At 35.7% G+C, this 22,209-nt stretch overlaps 1 protein-coding gene and 1 long non-coding RNA gene across 2 annotated transcripts; one reads left to right on the top strand and one right to left on the bottom strand.

The window, feature by feature from the left end:
- Positions 1-770: 770 nt before the first annotated feature.
- On the bottom strand, positions 771-21,419 carry LOC120355891 (vasorin-like; the record flags this gene model as incomplete). The annotated part of the gene is made up of 2 exons (XM_039444637.1): positions 771-907; positions 21,197-21,419. Coding segments are annotated over 2 exons (360 nt in total), but the record flags the coding sequence as incomplete, so codon positions are not given.
- Positions 7,051-13,991, top strand: LOC120355890. Its single transcript, XR_005573860.1, has 3 exons — positions 7,051-7,188; positions 13,678-13,681; positions 13,977-13,991. It is a non-coding gene; the product is annotated as an uncharacterized LOC120355890 (long non-coding RNA).
- Positions 21,420-22,209: the final 790 nt, after the last annotated feature.

Raw genomic sequence — 22,209 nt, 5'->3', positions numbered from 1 at the left:
ACAGTAGGCTACCAACTATTTGAAGCAACTATTTACTAGTAGTTCTGTGAGCAGCAGACCTCGCGCTCAGTAAGTTACATTGACCTGTTGTTATGTTTTCTCAAAAATTAATAAATAATTCATCAATTTAAAATGTTTAGAAAAATCCTAAATAAACATAGACTTTCTGTCCTATCGTACCGTGACGTGTCGTCCCGGAATGTGAGTGTGAGCGCTGTTATCAGGTCTGGCTGCAACTGTCTACAATTTTGATGGAAAGATTCATTTTCAAGATGTTCGATGTTTTTGAACGGGTAGTATTATAGTCCACTAGACAGCTGATTTATGGTGAATAATATTCTAAAGTCTGATTTTTACGGTAATATTGGCTGTCAAAGGAGACTCCTTTTCCTTTTGTATTATCCTTAAAATGCAGAATTTCAAAAAACCGTATGTATACGTCAACGCGAAGTTCAAAAAGGAACATACCTGTCAAATTTCATGAAAATCGTGATATTGCTGAAATATACATATAACATTCAAGTAGAAGGAGAAGGAGAAGGAGAAGAAGGAGAAGGAGAAGGAGAAGGAGTATGAGAAGGAGAAGGAGAAGAAGAAGGAGAAGGAGAAGAAGAAGAAGAAGAAGGAGAAGGAGAAGAAGATTAAGAAGAAGGGTAGAAAAAAAACAACAACAAGAACAAGAAGAAATATAGAAGAATGGAGAAGAAGGAGGAGAAGAAGAAGGAGAAGATGTATGCAAATTTGGGTGGTGTTTTCAATTATTGACTTACCTTCGAAGTCCCCTTCCGAAACAGTAGATATGGAATTTTCATGGAGCTCCAGCTTCCTGAGATTGTAGAGAATGGAAAGAGCGGCTTGTGGCACCGAATTCAATTCGTTGCCAGCCAGGTTCAATCTCTTCAGTTTCCTGCAACAAATAATGCAAATCGATGAAAACATCAGAAATATAATATAGTACGCGTCCCGTAGCTTTACCTCCGTAACTTTGCAACTGAATATTCGCAAGGCATGCTTCGCGGGGTGATATTCCTACTTTTGAAAAAACATACTCTCCCGAGTTCCTAGATCCCTAGATGGAGGAAGCAACCCTACAGATGTTCAATGTTTTCGAACGGGTAGTATTATAGTTTATCTTCTTCTGCTAGTGCCTATTCGTTCCGAATATTGGCGATCAGCCTGACTATGGATATCTTATTTACAGCCATCCTAAAAAGTTCTGTTGTAGTTTTGGAGAAACCAGGTACGCAGGTTTTTCAGCCATGATATTCTCCTTCTTCCTGGTCCTCTTCTGCCATAGATCTTTCCTTGGAGAACGGATTTCAGCAGGCCATATTTTTCTTCATTGCGTATGATATGGCCAAAATATGCAAGCTTCCTGCTCTTGATGATGTTCATCACTTCCAATCCTTATCCATTCGCTCCAATAAAGCTTTGTTGGTCACTCTGTCCATCCATGAAATTCTTAACACTCTCCTACACAGCCACATCTCAAAAGCCTCGAGTCATTTTTCAGTTGACTTGGTGGACATCAATGTCCATGACTCCATCCCATAGAAGAGTATTGAGAAAATGTAGCAGAGGAGGAGTTTGATTTTGATGTGCATATTAAGGTTGCGACTCTTGAACAGTTTTGCCATCTGATTGAATGCAGCCCTCGCTTTTTATATTCTGCATTTCACCTCTTGAGAATGATTCCATTTCTCATTGATCAAGGTTCCCAGATACGTGAACTGTTGCACCCTCTCTATCGGTTTGGTGTCAAGCATCAAGTCACATCCTCCCACTGCTCACTTGAACTTTGTTTTGCTTACATTGATTTCCAAGCCATATTGTTCACTGACGCCTCCTATCTTGTTCACAAGCTCCTGCAGGCTGTTTACCTGCAGAAAATTACAGTATCATCTGCATATCGGATGTTGGTTCAAGCGTTCTCCATTTCACAATACTCCCATTTCAGTATTCTCAAGGGGCCTCCCTGAAGATTTCCTCTGAATAAAGATTAAATATCAATGGTGAAAGGATGCAGCCCTGCCTAACGCCTCGAAGAATGTCAACCTCATTGGTCTGTTCCTCTGCACTGATCCTTATAGTAGAGGACTGATTCCAATACAGGTTTTGAATGATTTGAATATCTTTCTCATCCATTCCTGTGCCCCTCAAGCTCTCAAGATATAGTTTATACCCCGTACAATATAACTTCTGACTTGCAGGAATAAGCAGCGCATAGAAATGGAGGAAGATCAGCCAATTACAGTGATGGATAGAGTCATAGGTGGAAGCGCAGTTGCCAATTTGTCGACTAGAGTCAGTCGAGTCACTGCTCGCAGAGAGAGCACTTCGTAAGTTCAACATGAATAAATTCCAATTCCTGACTCTATGCATTTGGAGTTTGATTCGTGACTCTATGTTAATGAATGTGATAAACTTTTGAATCCGAGGCGGATATTTTTGAAACATGGGGCTCCGCTGAAGTATCTTGGGACTCTAGATTGGAGTGTCCTGTCCTGATATAGTATATTTCGCACCTAGAGCAGAAAATGAGATTTTTCCGGCTCGAAATCGGTTCACAAGTCCGAGGCTGTAGGCCGAGGACTGGAAAAGATTGAGAGCCGGAAAAACATTTTTGCCCTTGGTGCGAACGCTATTTTTTGCCACACACAAAAATAAACAATATATATATATATATATATAATATATATATATATATATATATAATATATATAATATATATATATGAGAATAGTTGTTCACTAAGCACTTCCGAAAGCAGAAGTGGAAGGTGATAGCTCTAGCGAATCTGAGGTAATCTGAATATCAGGAAATTGTCCAAGTATTTTTATTTTTCATTCTGATTTGTCTAAATAACCTAAAAGATTATGTTCAATTATGTGGGAGGTTGAGTTCATACTTTGTTATTCTTTCAAATGACAATAAGGTGATATTACTATAAATGTTTTAATTATTGAATAATGAACACAAATAATGAAAAGTTTTTTGATCACCTTTCTTATTTCCATGTTAGCGGCTGGAAAGGGTACTCTTTCCGGCCTAGGCCGGAAAGAAACCTGTTCTGACGTCAGACGAGAGTCGTTTGCAAACAATGTCTTTCAGATCTACGTAGGGACTGGAAAACAGCTGCTTTCTGTGCAGTGTGGCGAAATAGTATATTTCGCACCTAGAGCAGAAAATGAGATTTTTCCAGCTCGAAATCGGTTTTCAAGTCCGAGGCCGTAGGCCAAGGACTAGAAAAGATTGAGAGCTGGAAAAACATTTTTGCCCGTGGTGCGAACGATATTTTTCGCCACACTACAGGTATTGCTGACAAAATGAATAGTCTAAAGAATACAAAATAAAGAATACTCGTTAAGCTATCGTACCTATCTCTTGATTTTAGTGGTAGAAGATTTGCAGTCAGGATTTCAGATTCTTTTAAAATTCACTTGGAATACCACAGTCATCTTCAAGCATTTTGAAAATTCGGAATGCACTAAACAACAAAATAATTGAATAAAACTGGTTGCGAAGCGAATAGTTTGATTCGAAACTGGAACTGAAATCATGGCGACTTTAGCTGATGATGGAAGTGCCCACTCGCCCGATCTAGCGGATGACTTATTAACTACTTCCATGAGCGGCTGGAAAGAGACAACTTTCTGGCCTAGCCCGGAAAAGAAACCCTTTTCTGACGTCGTCTGCAAACAAGGTCTTTCAGATCTACGTAGGGACTGGAAAACAGCTGCTTTCTGTGCAGTGTGGCGAAAATATTATAATATTGGGGCACCGAGCTTCGCTCGTTATTCATTCATTAACTTTCAATAAAGCGAACACAATTCTTCAAATGATTGGGAAAGTACTAACAGGCACAGCCCAAAAAAAAAACTGTTACTTTCCCGAATGATTTATACACTATGAATAGTCCAGAAAGTAGGCCATGTTCCATACACTTGAGTTCAGGTTCAATTTTCTGTTCAAATATTTGAAAACAAAAAAATATATAATTATTTAGATTGTATACAAATCAAATAACAAAATAACACTCACTAATCACTTGAAATTGTCAAATAATGATCAACTTTGAAAATTATGATATACTCCAGTTTAGGAGGATTATCATGTCATGTCAACAAATCAGATTATGTTGATCAAATCGATTTAATTGTCTAGCTAGATGAAATTTCTCGCTGATTGATTATGATTACACAGCTGGAAATAATTATGTCTCTCTCCCACACAGGCACACGTATCTCCTGTTATCGAGAGACGACGAAATTATCATCTGTTTTCCAAGGATGAATTATCCTTTTAATATCGTTCAGCGAGTTTTCCAAAGAATGAGACCTAGTGTAATCGAATCTTTATCATAAACCTACTATGTTGCAAATTTCGTGAAAATCGTTAGAGCCGTTTTCGAGATCCGTAAAACATAAATAACCAGATATAAAAATTACAGATGGAATTAAATAGAGAATGCATTTATTCAAATGCTAATTAATATATAATTATTTTAACGTAAATCCTTAATAAATGCTGTATATCACCCCGAAGACTTTGCTACTGCAGACATTGACAACAGGTTAACAGCTAGATGGGAATTCGATGAGAAACTACTATCCAAAAATTAGTTGCCAGCCGGGAATCGAACCCGGTACTCCTAATTGCCAGTCAGGAATGCTTACCTTACACCAAACTGACAATCTCTGTTAGCAGCGCTCATTTTATACGAAGCCATAGCGGCCAACCAGTTACAGATGGAATTAATATAGAGAATGCATTTATTCAATGCTAATTATTATTTAACGAAAATCCTTTATAAAATGTGTATATCAGAAGACTTCTGCTACTGCAGACATTGACACAGGGTTAACAGCTAGATGGAAATTCGATGAGAGCTACTATCCAAAAATTAGTTGCCAGCCCGGGAATCGAAGCCGGTACCTCCCAATTGCCAGTCAGGAATGCTTACCCTTACACCTTACACCTTACCCTTACGCTTAATTTTTGGATAGTAGTTCTCATCGAATTTCCATCTAGCTGTTAACCCTGTTGTCAATGTCTGCAGTAGCAGAAGTCTTCGGGGTGATATACAGCATTTATTAAGGATTTACGTTAAATAATAATTAGATATAAAAATAACCAGGTATAAAAATAGCCAGATATAAAAATAACCAGATATAAAAATATCCATTTATAAAAATTACCAAATATAAAAATAACCAGGTATAAAAATAACCAGATATATAAATACAGAAATTGCTCGCTTAATATAATAGGATATCTATGATTGAAATTGAAATTCATGACTCTATTATGTATCTTGATTCTAATTCGTGATTCTATGTTAATAAATAATGGGATAAACTTTTCAATCTGAGAAAGGAACCTTCGAAACGTAGAGATCCGCTGAAGTATTTTGAAACTCTAGATTGAAGACTTTGGAAATTCAACTCTGCTAAGGGGAGCTAGCTGGAGCTGCAAGTATGTAGGCTACAGAAGGTACTTTGAGAAAGAAAATTAGATCCGGCCATTGTGATAAGCATTAGCAAGTTCACAGCGAGATATTTTTTTATTCGAGAGTAATATTGGACATGAGAAAGCACTCCTATGTTACGAAAAAGTTTCTGCATTACAACTTTATGTTTCCACTTTTCTTTGTTCTTTGGCGCCTGCTGGGAAACGTGTAGGAGGAAGAGGATGAGGGGTAGAAGGAGAGGGTGATGGTGGTGGAAGAGAGGGAAGTGAAGGAGTAGGAAGATATAAATGAAGGGAAGAAGAAAACAGAAGTTATAGGACGCGGAAAGAGTAGAGAAGTAGGAGAGAAAAGGAGAAAGAAGAAATGGGAGAAGTAGAAATAGAAGATGGAAAGGAAAAAAAGAGAGGGTGAAGAAGTAGCTGATTGAGTAAAATAATAGAAAGATAGATACAAATGAAGGGAAGAAGAAAACAGAAGGTATAGGACGCGGAAAGAGTAGAGAAGTAGGAGAGAGAGAGAGAAGGAGAAAGGAGAAATGGAGAAAGTAGAAGTAGGAGATGGAAAGTAAAAAACAAGACAGGGTGAAGAAGTAGCTGATTGAGTAGGATAAGAGGAAGATGAAGATAAGGTGGCAACGGAGACGGACGAGGAGGAGGAGGAAAAAGATGATGAGGAGGAGGGAAACAAGGAGATTGAGGAGAACAAGAAGATGAAGGAAAAAATATGAAGAAGAAGGAGGAGACGAATAAAAAGGAGAGGAAGATAGAGAAAAGGTGGCAGCGGAGACGGACGAGGAGGAAGAGGAGAAAGATGATGAGGAGGAGGGAAACAAGGAGATTGAGGAGAACAAGAAGATGAAGAAAAGAAGATGGAGAAGAAGAATAAAAAGGAAAAGAAGAAGAGGGCAGGAGAAGAGGAAAAATACAAAAGCAGGAGGCATGAGCTGAAGTAGAAAACAGGAGAAGGAGCAGGCAGGAAAATAAGAGGACAGATGGTGAAGAAGTGAGAGAAGAAGAAGAAAAATAAGAAGAAGACGAAGAAGAGAAGGAGGAGAGATAATAAGAAGAATAGTTCATCAACTGGCAGATCTACTTAACCCTTGGACTACCAACCTTCTTCACATACACGGAATACCAACTGGGGTAACTGGGTCACCCCAACAAGATTTCTGTTTTATATCTTTATTCTATATTTTTTCCATTAATTCATCTATGAAATGCATTACAAAAGCTTTTAAAATAATTAAAAATAAATTTCTTTTGTTGAAAAATATGTTTTCAATCAAAACTGACAGGACAAAAAATTGAGCATTCTATCAAATAGATGTAGGGAAATGTTGTCAAATAATTAAATTATGGCTATAGAGAAGCAATTTTTTCAAATTAAGATTTCAAGTGATCATTATGAATCAGGTTTGGCGAAAAAAATGATAATTGGACATTAAATTTATATCTTATGCATTCCGATAATGGATGGTACCAAAAAATTGCATGACATGGATACCAAGCGGGGTAATAGAGTTACCCCAAGGATAAATCTGCTAATAATTGAAAAAATAAGAGGAATGAAATGATTTATGAGAAAAAACAACTAAAGTGATATGTTTTTAACAAGTACTCAAGGTTTCAATGAAATACAACAACATTATCTACAAAAAAATGGGGGAAATGTGGGTTGGGGTAGTCCAATTACCCCGCTTGGTAGTGGAAGGGTTAAAAGTGAGAGGTTGAATTCTAGAAAAGAGAAGGGAGAAGAGAAGAGAAGGGACAACTATCATTGTGCATTGAAGAGTTTTAAAATCAAATTGCTACAATAACGAACTCAGCGGATATAGATAGTTTCTAATATTGAATGGAAATGATTTGATATTATTATCTATAATACTAGTTTATTGGAACAATATTTTGGAAAAAAATTCAAAAATGCAAGAGCATTATTCGAATCATTTTGGAGTAGAACCCGCAAATGGCGGCAATATTGTGCGTCGACCAATCAGAGACGAGAATGGGTGTGTAGGCTACTGCATGCATCGCTCTCGCTTGTGATTGGTCGAAGGTGTTTGACACAGTGGTCGGTAGGTGGCAGCACTTACAATGTGATCATTCACACAAAACAAGAGAAACTCACGCTCGAGAAGAAGGAGAACAAGAAGAACTCGATGGAGCGGAGGAGGAGAGGTTGGGGAGGAGGAGATGAAAAATCAGAATGAGGAGGAGAAGGAGTCAAAGGATGATGAGCAGGAGGAGGAGGAGGAGGAGGAGGAGGAGGAGAAGGAGAAGGAGAAGGAGGAACAGAAGAAATAGGGGAAGATTATGCAGAAAAAGAAGAAGGAGAAGAAGAAATAGTGTTTGAAAGAAACGAGAAATTGATTGAGTACTTTATGTAGATTACAATATATACTGGCTTATACACTTATATACAATAGCTTACAATACAGCAAAGTTATAGATGAATTTACATAATATAGACTAAGAAAATAACTATTGAACTGTATATGATATGAAAAAGCAATTTGTAATATAATAACTATAGATAATAATCATATTGTTATGCATCTACATAAATTGGCGGAGCTTTGGACATATCAATGTCCATTCTTTGGGAAGAATATTAAAAATATCCTCCCCACTAACTCTCTACCAAAGAAATGAGATAGAAATAATCATGACCTGATTGATCATACATGAGAGCTGAGAGAGAGGTGTATATTATAAGAGTTTAAGTATTTCAATGACTAGGCAAAGGAAAAAATAAGTATGTCCTTAGTGAGAAAACGGCCGGAAAGTAACTGAAGCAGAAAAGAGAAAACGTCATGAATGAAGTCAAGAGAGTAGAAGATATACAAGAACGGAAACAAAGTTTTCGAAGTTGAAGTGGAAGGAGAATGAGAATGAAAAAGAAGGGAGAGAAGAAAAAAGAGAACTCTGAATGGCCGTAATGTGTCTCAAAGGAGAAATGCACATTAAATTTTAATGGCTGAAATAGACGGTATCATGGCGGAAAGACGATACCGGACTTTTGTGCATTTACAAAATCAATTATCTCTGTTCAAATATTCATGCTCCACTCTTCAGGGTTGACCCACTTACAGCTAACGGGCTCTGCTTAGTGCTTACTTACCCCGTGGATGGAAATTCTTACTCTCATTTATTTTTCTCACGGTTGATAATGATTATCTCTTGTTCAAACTTTCAATAAAATTATTTATTTATTTATTCATATGCAAATACAATTCAGGTAAAAACAACAGGCATTTGCCCAAAACTGCTTCAAACCTTAATTTGGAATACATAGACTAAAGGTTATGCTACTTACGTAACTTAAATGATAATTCGTACACATATTTTGAGTCCAAAAAATGTATCTACTACAATTTTAAATTTATCAGATTGATCAATTTCCAAATACGAATCCAAACAAAACTCTTCCTTCACAATTGCAAAAAAATATTGAAAAATCCACTCAAATTTCAATAAGATTATCAATAAGATTCTCAGTTATTGATGATGGAAATTATTATTTCTATCATTCAATTTCATCAGGGTTGATAATGATTATATCTTGCTCGAACTATTGTAACAGTGGGAATGAAAGACTATATATGTAATTGAGTAAAATGTCACGGGTTTTGATGTCATTTATGACACTATCAATAAAATTATTGTTATTCCTAATTTCGATGATGCAATATCTCCATCTCATTTAATTTTCTCACTGTAAATAATGATTATCTTCTGTCAAACTCCCAATGAAATTATTGAAATTATGAATAACTAGCTCGCTTCGCTCGCCTGCATTTTTCATTTGTAGGACGATCAAGTCTGGGTCCAGACTAAACGTCTGGCTAAACGGATATGGCGAGCGAAGCGAGCCTGACGGCTAGTAATATAATATTCCCAGGAATAGCTCTGATTGAAGTAGCAGTGCCCAATCAATTTTTCAGCGATGAATGCATTTCAATCTTCAACTTGGTGCCAACCTGACAAACTTGTGACCTAACAAAGTCAACTCAACTTAATGCCAACCTGACAAAATTATTAATTTAGTTGCCAGTTAACAACTGTTTCGAAGAGGTACTCTATCTAGATTATAGTTCTATAGTAACATATGATATGGAAATTTCAATTATAATTAATAGATTGGGAGAAGAAGAATATACATGCTAAAAGACGAACTTTAAACCCTTAAAAACCACCCTTAGAGTTAAAATATCGCCAAAAGATTTCTTAGTGCGCCTCTAAAGGGCCAACTGAACATACCTACCAAATTTGAACGTTTTTGGTCCGGTAGATTTTTAGTTCTGCGAGTGAGTGAGTGAGTGAGTGAGTGAGTGAGTCAGTCAGTCAGTGCCATTTCTCTTTCATATATATAGATTGATGGTAGAAATTCTTCCTCCTGTTCAGTTTTATCACGGTTGATAATGATTATCTCTTCTTCAAACTATCGATAAAATTATTGAGAATATTGGAACAATCATTATTGATGATAGAAATTCTTTCCACCATTTAGTTTTATCACGGTTGATAATGATTATCTCTTGTTCGAACTTCCAATGAAATTATGGAGATTATTGAAATAATTAATAATTGGTGATAGAAATTATCTCTACCATTTAGTTTTCTCAGGGTTGATAATGATTATCTCCTGTTCAAACTTCCAATAAAATTATTGAAATTCTCAATTATTAATGATAGGTATATTATTATTTTTTCCTCCACCTACTGTCAAAAGTACGTACTTTACTCCCTGAAACATGATACTAAAGTGTCACTTTTTCGCTCCCGTTACTAAAAAACAGAAAACTCCCTAGGGAGTAAAAGTGACTCCATTTAAATAACATGGGAAGCATCTCTATTTTAAAAACGTACATTTGGAATAGGTCAGAAGGTCTAAGCTCAGATGAGGAAGCATATAGAGTAGTCATTAAACCAACTAAATTCAATACCTCAACCAGACATTTGATCGATATATAAAATTCATGTTTGTATGCTGAAATTATTATTACAAACGTCATATCACTATACTAGAAAAAATTTATATTTTTTTCTTTTAATCCATGTTATTCAAAATACCAGCCAACGAATATTACTTATTAACTAATAAAATTTGAAACGGGAACTTCATCATACCTGTAGTTGTGGCTGTCATTGTTGTTACAACTTTAGCCGACAGATAGTGCTGTCAGAGGAGAACTGTGATTACAAGCCAGCTGTTTCTGTTTACTTTTTAGATTATGTTGTAACACATTGTTTGGTCACATACGTTTTTAAAAATATTTTATTTGCAGTTTTTATAAAAATGTAGGTGGAGGAAAAATGTTGTGTATATCACGAGTGAAAAATGTTTTTCTCCCTCAGGAAAATTGTTGCCCTCGGCTTCGCCTCGGGCTTCAAACTTTTTCCCTCAGGGAGAAAAAACAGCACTTTTCACTCTAGATATACAAATAACTATTACCATTCAGTTTTCTCACTGTTAATGATGATTATCTCTTGTTCGAGCTTCCAATAAAATTATTGGAATTAATGATTATTGATGATAGAAATTCTTTCCACCATTAAGTTTTCTCACGCTTGATTATGATTATCTCTTTTCCAAACTATCAATGAAATTATTAAAATTATTTATTATTGATGATAGAAATTCTTTCCACCATTTAATTTTTTCACGGTTGATGATGATTATCTCTTGTTCGAACTTCCATTGAAATTATGGAGATTATTGAAATAATCAATTATTGGTGATAGAAATTATCTCTACCATTTAGGGTTTCCTCAGGGTTGATAATGATTATCTATTGTTCAAACTTCCAATAAAATTATTAAAATTCTCAATTATTGATGATAGGAATATTATTATTTTTACCATTCAGTTTTATCACTGTTAATAATGATTATCTCTTGTTCAATTTAACAATTGAATTATTGAAATAATTGATTATTGATGATAGAAATTCTCTCCATTTAGTTTTCTCACAGTTGATAATGATAATAATTTTCTCACTAAATAACGATATCTCTTGTTCAAACTTTCAATGAAATTATTGACTGAAATAGAGACTGAATATCACCGATGAAGAAGGTTGTTTACGGATTCTTGGGTGACACCTCCATATAGAATAGTCTGTTGTAATAAGTCTTTCCAAAAACATGACAAAGAAGGCTTAAAATAGACAAGATTGCCTCTGACACTGGAACCTTTAACTTGACCCACGTTTAGAACAATCGATAAATCAATCGTAATAAATACTTAAATTGAAGAGCCATGAAAAATGCCAAGACAACAAGTATCATACACCAGGAAATAGAATCCAGTGGGTGGAATGAAGCTGAAATTGTACTCTAATTGTACTTCTGGTGAGTAGGCTAGTGGATATACCTGATAATTGTGTGCGGGGGGGTGATTTACAATAATGAATTTACCGAAATATACTTTGACCTCTCTCAAACAGCATTAAAATATATATACGAAAATCTGAAGCTCGAAATATGTGTAATTTTTTCTTTAGTTCAAGTCATCACGCTTTTCTATTCCTGAGACTTTATACTTTGACCTTTCTCAAACAGCAATATTCTACAATAACATTCACGATAATAACTGAAGCTCAAGGTATGTGTCAGATTTGTCTTAAGTTCAAGTCATCACACTGTTCTATACCTGACCCAAATACACTTTGAACTTTGTCAAACAGCATTAGAATATATCTCTCTAATAATAACTGAAGCTTAAAATATGACTGTGTCAGATCGATCTCTAGTTCAAGTCATCACACTGTTCTATATCTGACCAAAATACACTTTGAACGTTGTCAAACAGCATTAGAATATATATTTTCAATAATAACTGAAGCTTAAAATATGACTGTGTCAGATTGATCTCTAGTTTTGAGGGCTTTCTTTGAGGGCTAGAGGTGACAGGTTTTCAGTTTTCATTGATGTTTGTGGTGTCACTTTTGAAAAATTACATTAATTCACCCGCTCTCCTCTCTAGGATTGGTTTCCAGGTACCCACGTTCAATGTCAGAAGAGTTAGGACCTTTCATGTACCAAGATCAAGGACCCTTCATAACATCTGCTCTCCACTTAATAGAGTTCTGAGGCTATTCAATAGCGTTTGTGAAGGTGTTGATGTGCATGGCCCTGTTAGTGAGGTTAGAAGGCGCATTATTGAGGCTATTCATCATTGAATTTGAATTCAGTTTCTGAATTGATTCAATTAATACGATGTCCGTGATTCTTATTAATTTTATAGAGTTGATCAAACCTACAGTTTAAATCCCTTAACTTTTATACTTGAATATTTGTTGTTAAAACTTTTTCTTTTTCTCCTCTGCTTTCATAAATTTTCTTCCCACAGTGGCACATGTTTTTCCTTGACCTGTTTCTATGCTCAACTCTAGGCCTATTCTTTTTATAACTTATTGGATAAGTTTGGATAAGTTAGATTGGTTTTTATTCTGTATTTATTATTTATGCTTAGATTACTTACAATTACTTATGCTCTCCTCATACTTATCAACTTTCTTATGTATTTGTGAATTGCATGTACTGTATCTCTCATTTTTATTTCTTTTAGTAACTCACTTTATTCGATTGTAAATGGTAGTGAAGACTGTTTTGGGCTTAATGCCTGTAGTCTGTAATAGTTGTTCTGTAAATGAATAAATAAATAAATAATTAGTTCAAGTCATCACACTGTTCTATTCCTGACCAAAATACACTTTGACCTTTCTCAAACTGCATCAGAATATTTATTCTGTGTTGAAGAAACGAGACTAATTTTAAACTAAAACTGAAGCTCAAAAATTGTTTCAAATTCTCCCTTATGTCAAGTCATCAAGCTGTTCTATGCCTGCCCAAAATATACTTGGGCCTTCCTCAAACAGAATTATAATATATATTCTCGATTATAACTGAGGCTCAAAATATTTGTATGTGTCAAATTTTTTCTCTTGTTCAACTTATCACACTGTTTCATTTCCACTAAATAGAACTACTGTATAATCAAGTATTACAGCACTTGGTATAACAGAATCCTTGGAATATGTCTTGAAAGTTTACTTTATTGCTTAAGCCACTCTTGAAAGTTTACTTTATTGCTTAAGCCACTCTTCAAATCCTACTGAAAAAATGAAGTTATAACAGAATAGGCGAAAATTGCACAAGAAGTTTGTTCAATCTCAAATTACTGGACCACAAACTCCTGCTCAGAAATGTATGATATCTATAATTAGTAACCCATTTTTGGACAATTTCTATCTAAATTTGGGAAAGGAACAGTTTTGGGCCAAGCCTGTTGTTCCTTCCCCAATCATTCATAGTTGATAATGATATTGTATCTATCAATGTAAAGTACGCTCTTTAAACTCTTTAAGTATAATATTTATACTTTCCACTTCATACCTCAAATGAAGGAACGCTATCATAATATGAGTCAAACAATACTCACTCATTCTCGATTTTCTTGACTCTTTGAGAGGGCTTTCTGCAAGTACACCGTGATGGTTTAGATTCAAATATTATTTATTTATTATTTCATTGACAATTATTACAAATCATAATTATGATAAATATAATATGATTGGGAGAAGACAACAGGCATAGCCCAAAACTGTCTTCTCCCAAATTTTTACAAATAAAAGTTTCAAAAAGAATAAGGTTAAGATTTCACTTTCACTTCAAAAATTTCAATTTCCACTTCAAAACTAATGACTAAACTAAAAATTTTGAATTTTGATATTTAAAAACTGATTAAAAACAAAAATATTCCACTCAAATCTCTACAAATTGGAGTTTTTTGAGTAATTTTGCAAAATTTAAGCCAGAAAAGAAACACAACTTCACTATTAGCACAGCTGATAAAAATAATATGTAATTTGGAGAAATTCTACCAACTATTAAAACTCGAATGCTTCTACTCAATCCCTGGGATAATTGGTGACATGTTATTGGTTTAGTTATGTAATTTCTGATTGATTAATTATTCTTGTTTGTGTAATTTTGTCTACATTCATTCATTCATTTATTCATACATCTCATACGCTATTAAAATCATGTTATACAATCGTCATACAAAGCTCATCACTCAGAGCTTTGTGTTGTTACATAATTTTGATGACGTCATAGTTAAGATAGATAGATAAATGACTTTTCCTACAGATACCCTGAAAAGTGGCCATTTCTGCACTGATTGCAGGCCGCAAAGAATCACTTTTCCGCTCTAGTGCGCAAAGTAATACTTTGCGTACTCCAGATTTGCAGCATGACAACGCAAAATATTTAGTAGGTTATATGGAGCACCAGTGCAGGAAAATCAAAATTATGTTGGTAACACTGACTGTGGTGCACGTTATAATATTAAGGCAGTGGATGACAGCGACAGCCACCACATGAGTGACAGCTACCTTCATTCATTTACTACTACATTATTCAATTTTGAATAAATTAAGGTTTTTATTAATAACAAAATTACACAGAAATACATTTGATGGATTTCAGGGAATGTTACCCATAATTACCCACTTTTCATATCCAATGGTAACTGTAGGAAAAATTTAATGTGAAATACGTGCGCAAAGTTCCTCTGCTGCACTCAAGAAACCATTCCGCCCTCGCCTACGGCTCGGGCGTAAACGTTTCTTTCGGTGCAGCAAACTGTCACTTTGCGCACTAGTTGCACAAATAACTATTTCAACTCACATCTTAGATACCATCACTAGACACCGAGTCATCTCAAAAAATTACTTTAGTTAGGTCCTCGTTATAATGGCAGTGTTTGATTAGCAATGGTATTGCTATCATTGTCCATCATTCACAAAGCGGATAGCACTATCTCTTTCTCGGTTTGCTTTGTTGCCAGATCGTCTTTCAACAATGTAGAATTAATAATTCATCAACAAAATCTCTCATCTTAATTATGTGAATTATTGAAAAATATAATTGACCGAGCGAAGTGAGGTCTAAGATTCAAGAAGACGGTTTGGCATTTCTCTTTATATTTAAATGTTTATAATTATATTTGGATGTTCATATATTCCGCATTTACGGCGAAACGCGGTAATAGATTTCTATGAAATTTGACAGGTATGTTCCTATTTAAATTGCACGTCGACGTATATACAAAGTTTTTGGGAATTTTGCTTTGAAAGGATAATATCAAAGGAGAGAGGAGCCTCCTTCATATGCCAATATTGGAGTAAAAACAGACTATAGAATTATTCATCATAAATCAGCTGACAAGTGATTAAACAGATGTGTGGAGAAGCCAGTCTATTGCTGTATTTCCATAAGGTCTATAGTTTCTATCAGGTACTTGTGGATGAGAATACTGCGTGAGGTCTACTGTTCACAGAACTACTAGTATCAAAGAAAGAGGAGCCTCCTTCATACGCCAATATTGGAGTAAAATCAGACTATAGAATATGCAATGACACATGCAATTCAATATCTCAATGTAACTCAGTGAAAAAACAGCTGTTGTGTGGACTATTGATTGCATGCAGTGATGCAGGCATGCAATTGATAACTTGAAGTAGCATAGTATTTTCTCCCGACTTTTCTCTGCTTTCAACTCAGTAAGCTTTTGATGATACTGTAGTAGCATAGTTATTTACAACAAATTAATAGCATTCAAATGATAATGATTATTGTCGATACAACATTTGAAACAGTCATTAGTTGTTTACACGCCGACCCGTCAGGACAGAACACAATTCACTCTGATGGAGGCTGTAGTTTTTTAACTGCGCGAGGTCTACTGTCCACAGAACGTTTGTTTAAATGTTTGAATGTTTATATGTTGCGCATTTACGGCGAAACGCGGTAATAGATTTTCATGAAATTTAACAGGTATGCTCCTTTTTTAATTGCGCGTCGACGTACATACAAGGATTTTGGAAATTTTGCAATTCAAGGATAATATAAAAGGAAAAAGGAGACTCCTTCATATGCCAATATAAGAGTAAAAATCAGACTATAGAATTATCATCATAAATCAGCTGACAAGTGATTACACAGATGTGTGGAGAAGCCAGTCTATTGTTGTATTTTCATAAGGTCTATAGTTTCAATCAGGTATTTGTGGATGAGAATACTGCGTGAGGTCTACTGTTCACTGAACTACTAGTGTATTGCTTGATCAAATTTAATTGTTTATTTTAAACGAGATTGAACAGTTAATATTACATCAATGAACCTGTATCTGCTACCGTCTATAGAAGTCATTGACAAGAGGGAGGTTCGGCAACGTTGTTCTCCTATCTTTCTCCTCTGCCATTACAACGTGGACCTCACTATATAAAGTAGGCCTACCACTATAGAAAACTCAACGTTTCTCCTGGAACTGAAGCATAAATCTTATTTTCTTCTCAATCATCCCACAGTCGCTAGAAAAACATTTGAAGAAGCTTTCTCGCCACTTGCCAAAGTTCGTTCGACTGCCAAAGAATAAGCAACAAACTTACGAATGATTCACAAAACTCACAGTCTCATTTCGGAAAAGCCACTTTTGGGCTTTCCTCGGGAAACTCGAATACCGTCGGGAATGAGTTGTCAGCGTTTTTCCGCTGACGAAATTCTTGTCACATATGGCGCGGGAACTGAAGTATGTGAGAGCCTATTTGACATGCAATTTGTCAGTGCTCTGAATCGGTCGTATTTTACGGCGACAAGAATAAAGTCAGTTTTCTCCGTATTCAGACGTAGGATAGAATACATTTCAATTCCTCAAACTATGTACAAATACCTCCAATACTTTTTTTGGCATCGAACTTCACCGCGACCTAATCGTTTCGTTTCGTATCATAATTACTAGTAGTTCTGTGGACAGTAGACCTCGCGCAGTTAAAAAACTACAGCCTCCATCAGAGTGAATTGTGTTCTGTCCTGACGGGTCGGCGTGTAAACAACTAATGACTGTTTCAAATGTTGTATCGACAATAATCATTATCATTTGAATGCTATTAATTTGTTGTAAATAACTATGCTACTACAGTATCATCAAAAGCTTACTGAGTTGAAAGCAGAGAAAAGTCGGGAGAAAATACTATGCTACTTCAAGTTATCAATTGCATGCCTGCATCACTGCATGCAATCAATAGTCCACACAACAGCTGTTTTTTCACTGAGTTACATTGAGATATTGAATTGCATGTGTCATTGCATATTCTATAGTCTGATTTTACTCCAATATTGGCGTATGAAGGAGGCTCCTCTTTCCTTTGATACTAGTAGTTCTGTGAACAGTAGACCTCACGCAGTATTCTCATCCACAAGTACCTGATAGAAACTATAGACCTTATGGAAATACAGCAATAGACTGGCTTCTCCACACATCTGTTTAATCACTTGTCAGCTGATTTATGATGAATAATTCTATAGTCTGTTTTTACTCCAATATTGGCATATGAAGGAGGCTCCTCTCTCCTTTGATATTATCCTTTCAAAGCAAAATTCCCAAAAACTTTGTATATACGTCGACGTGCAATTTAAATAGGAACATACCTGTCAAATTTCATAGAAATCTATTACCGCGTTTCGCCGTAAATGCGGAATATATGAACATCCAAATATAATTATAAACATTTAAATATAAAGAGAAATGCAAAAACTGTCGACTTGAATCTTAGAGCTCACTTCACTCGGTCAATTATTACAGAGAGTTATCAATAAAACTGAACGATTCTATTGAGATTAATGTTTCGATGATGGTGGAAATGATAGGAAGGCGCTGTTGTCACGTTCCGTTTTCTTCCGGCTTCTATAGTGGATAGCTGTGATTCAAGTTACCCCGGCTCCTGGTATTGACCTAGTATTGAAACACTGAGATTCATAGAGTACCCTTTTATTCATCACAACACATTTTTAGTTTCAAATCTTCAAGAGCCATTTTCAAGTGTAAATTTGTTAGCAATTTGTAAATGATCTAGTACTTATTGTAGATTCTTGTTATTGATGACCAATTCAAATTTTCAAATTCATTCAAATTTTTCAAATAAGTGCAATATTTCTAAAGTTTTTAATAAATTGTGATAAATTCTGTGATTCATTCAGAGCATAACATCAACCTTCAATTTTCAAAATTTCTAAATAATTTTTCTTGGGCCAAAAATCAAATGAAAAAACAGTGTGTGATTACATAACCTTAACTTTTTTTGTACAACATTAACATTTTATCGAAATTTTTGGAGAGGAATAGTACAGGCTCAGCCTAGTTTTTCCACCAATGTCATGATTGTATTATGACTATAATGTTTTATACAATAAATGAATGAAAATGAATTCTCTCTCTCAAATATAAAATATTTATCAAACAGAATATACTCTCACAATTTGATAACGTTCAATCTAGTCAATAATCGATCTTCTCAGGTGGAAGTTTTCGTAGAGCTCCGTGCTCGCATCTGATTGGTTCTCGTCGACCAATGGCAATCGATGAACGATCTGAACGTGTCGGCTAATAGGAATCGTAGGCTTGAGTTTGACTTCTACATTTTGTTGTGAATACTTCTCTGTCCAATAAATTCAATGTATGTGACTGGAATCTTCGGAACTGTACATCTGGTAATCCCAGTTCTTGACAAATTGCATTTGCCCTTGCCTTGCATTTTATATTTCAATGAACAGACAGTAGGGCTGGTTTCCGAGCTCGGGATTTAGCTAAATTCTAGACTTTAAATAGCAGGAGTCAGAAAATTGGCTTTCCGAAACGGGGCGTAGTCGTAGTTATAGTCAAAGCTACGTTTGAATCAAATTTCGAAAAACTAGAAAATTGAACACAAAATGAAATAAAGAGAAAATAGTATGAAGTCTCAGCTATTTTGAATCATCTAGGAATGTTCCATTTCGTCAAGGAAAAACGTTTCCAATTATAGAAATGAGCCAATGAAGATTTATTTTGCTGCAACTATTCATTCACTGCGACTACGCCCCGTTTTGGAAAGCCAATTTTTTGACTCCAGCTGTTTAAAGTCTAGAACTTACCTAAATCCCGATCTCGGAAACTGGCCCTAAATTCTTCAATGTCAATATTCAATTGGTTAGGTGGAATTTGTATTACAATTCGAATGGATATATGCACGATTTCGATTTATCCTTGTGCTATTCGAAAATTTTCAATAAGAATTTCTCATTCCAACATCGAGTTAAGGTGGAAATCTGATTCACACGTATGACGTTTTCATATTTGATGAGTCATTCCAGTAGTGCATGTTCGTGAACATGTGGCCTTGTGTGAGAACTGATGCAGTGTTCAGGTGACACATATGTGCATGTCCAGATGACATACTGGTGCATGTGCATTGATGCAGTTATTGTTGCAGGCTGTGATTATGCGCATAAATTGGCTGAGTTGAGTGCTACACCGTATGACCTCGTTCATGAATACCCTGAATAAACTGCTCCCACAAATTGCATCGGATTATTTTTGATGTGTGGAGTGGACGCGTACAAACAGGCCTGACTTACAAGCTTTTAACAGATTGACACTTTCAAGGAGTCAAGAAATGTTCTAACATAGTCTAATGATAAAACACTCTTCGATTTAAGAATGGACACGTACAAAAATACCTGGCTTACAAGCTACAGCTTGTTCCAATTATAAAGTATGAAAAAAACATATTTTGAAGAAATTCAATTCACAAACAAATACGAGTTTCTGGGTCATATGCTGCAGCTTGTTTCATAAATTTGGAAGAAAATCAATTTTGGAACAGATTGATACTATCAAGTAAAAAGTAAATTCGTAAATTCGTATGGCTTTTGTTGGTGGGGAGTCCCTTGCGGAAAGGTCCCACCGCCCGAATATATAATTTAAGCCGTCAATGGGCCTTACAACTGTCATACTTCAGCCGGGACCGACAGTTTAACGTGCCCATCCGATAACACGGGAGTGATCTGATTAAAAAACTTTTGGTTGTGAGAGGTTTGAACCCGGGATCTCTATGCTGCTACGCAGGCACTCTATCCACTAGACCACGGATCACTATTAAGTAATGTTGTAACATGGTAATGAGAGATTGATTTCTCATAATGATAGCGATGTTCACTTGTGACTTGGCTTACTGAAATATGGTATCTCGATTATCTTAGGTTGTATGTACACAGACGGTCTGGTCTGGTTAGAGTCTGACGTTAGAAACGATCTTAGAAACGCATATTTTTGTATGACTCTTTATTGGTAGGAATTCTCTTGCAGAAAATTATCCTCGAATCTAAAGGTGCGTACAGATTTACGCGCCGCGAACATGAGCAATTCACTTTTAATCAGCTGATGCCAAGCTTTTTATATCTGTATCTTACCATTTCTGTAAAAATACAGATATAGTCAGCTGATTAGAAGTGAATTGCTCATGTTCGCTGCAAGATTGGGCAGTCAACTCTTTAACGACAAGTTAGTCAAAAGTAGCTCTAACGGCGTGTGTTGACTCCGATTTTTTCAGTCAAGGGCTAACTGTAGTTTAACGGCGCTTTCAGTTCCTGGTGGAACCGGGCCTTGAGGTATGTCTACACATGCTGGAACGAACCTGGAACAGCGCGGCGAACCGTGTGATCTGACATACATCGCGCCGTGCAGCGAACATGAGCATATTTGTTTCACAATGTTAAAAATCAGCTGTTAACCATTCGCCGCGCCGTTCTCCGAACCGTTCACCGGTTAATAAGATACCTCTTTCATCATTGAGATCAAAGAAAATTTATGAATATTCTGAAAGATTTACTCAATTTTACTCACTTTTCAATGCCTTTGAAGGTATCGGGATCTATGGTGGTGATCTTGTTCTCGAATAGGATGAGTATCTCTAGTGTATCCAAACCCTCGAAGGCCTTGGCGTGTAGGGCACTGATCTTGTTGTGATTCAGATTCAGGATTAGCAGATGGTGAAGATTTTTCAAAGCACTGGATGGCACTGAATTGAGCCAGTTCTGTGATAGATCCAGTTGGGTGAGTCCTTGACCTGAAATAACAGAGAAAAATTGAATGAAATTGATGACCTATAACTGATTATATATCCTCAAGAGGTGTAGTCTCAATAAACAGCTCAATCTAATAGTAATTGATCAGATATCCTATACTATTAAACGAGCATCTTCTGTTTATATGCTCAGATGTTTAGATGTTTGGATGTTCATATGTTTATATGTTTGTATTTCACCGGATCTCGAAAACGGCTCTAACGATTCTCACGAAATTCAGAACGTAGTAGGTTTATAATATGAAGATCCGATTGCACTAGGTCTCATCCCTGAGAAAACTCGCTGAAGGACATTAAAAGGATGATTATTATTCATCCTTGGAAAAACAGCTGATAATAACTATTTCGTCGTCTGTTGGTGATGGAAGTGAGTGAGCGAGTTCATGTGTGTGGGACTGTGTCGAAATATTATGACTCAGCTGTTGTACTTTTGTAATTATTCAATCAGGTGCTTCGTGCCGGTTGCAAAAAAGCCGGGTCATTCTCAACCCTGATTAATTCCAGTAGATCCATCTTCATGGAATGGTCTTCTCTGATTTGGTTCACGTGAAGTTAATCAGAATTAAAATTTAACCGGCTTTTGTGCAACTGGGCCTTTATGAGGGAAATTTTTGCATTCCTTTTGAATTAATCTCAATTTACTGTGATAAGATAGAACATTTCTGTATGAATGGTATAAATGTTATTATAATTTCTCCTTTCGTAATAAATTTTTATGCTTTTGTACTCCAGAGCGAAGCTCGGTCCTCGATATTCATACAAGGTGCGGCAG

The sequence above is a fragment of the Nilaparvata lugens genome, unplaced genomic scaffold (assembly GCF_014356525.2).
Source record: "Nilaparvata lugens isolate BPH unplaced genomic scaffold, ASM1435652v1 scaffold5139, whole genome shotgun sequence".
Taxonomy (NCBI): Eukaryota; Metazoa; Arthropoda; class Insecta; order Hemiptera; family Delphacidae; genus Nilaparvata; species Nilaparvata lugens.
Note: the sequence above shows the minus strand (reverse complement) of the source record. Positions and strands in the feature narration are given on the sequence as shown.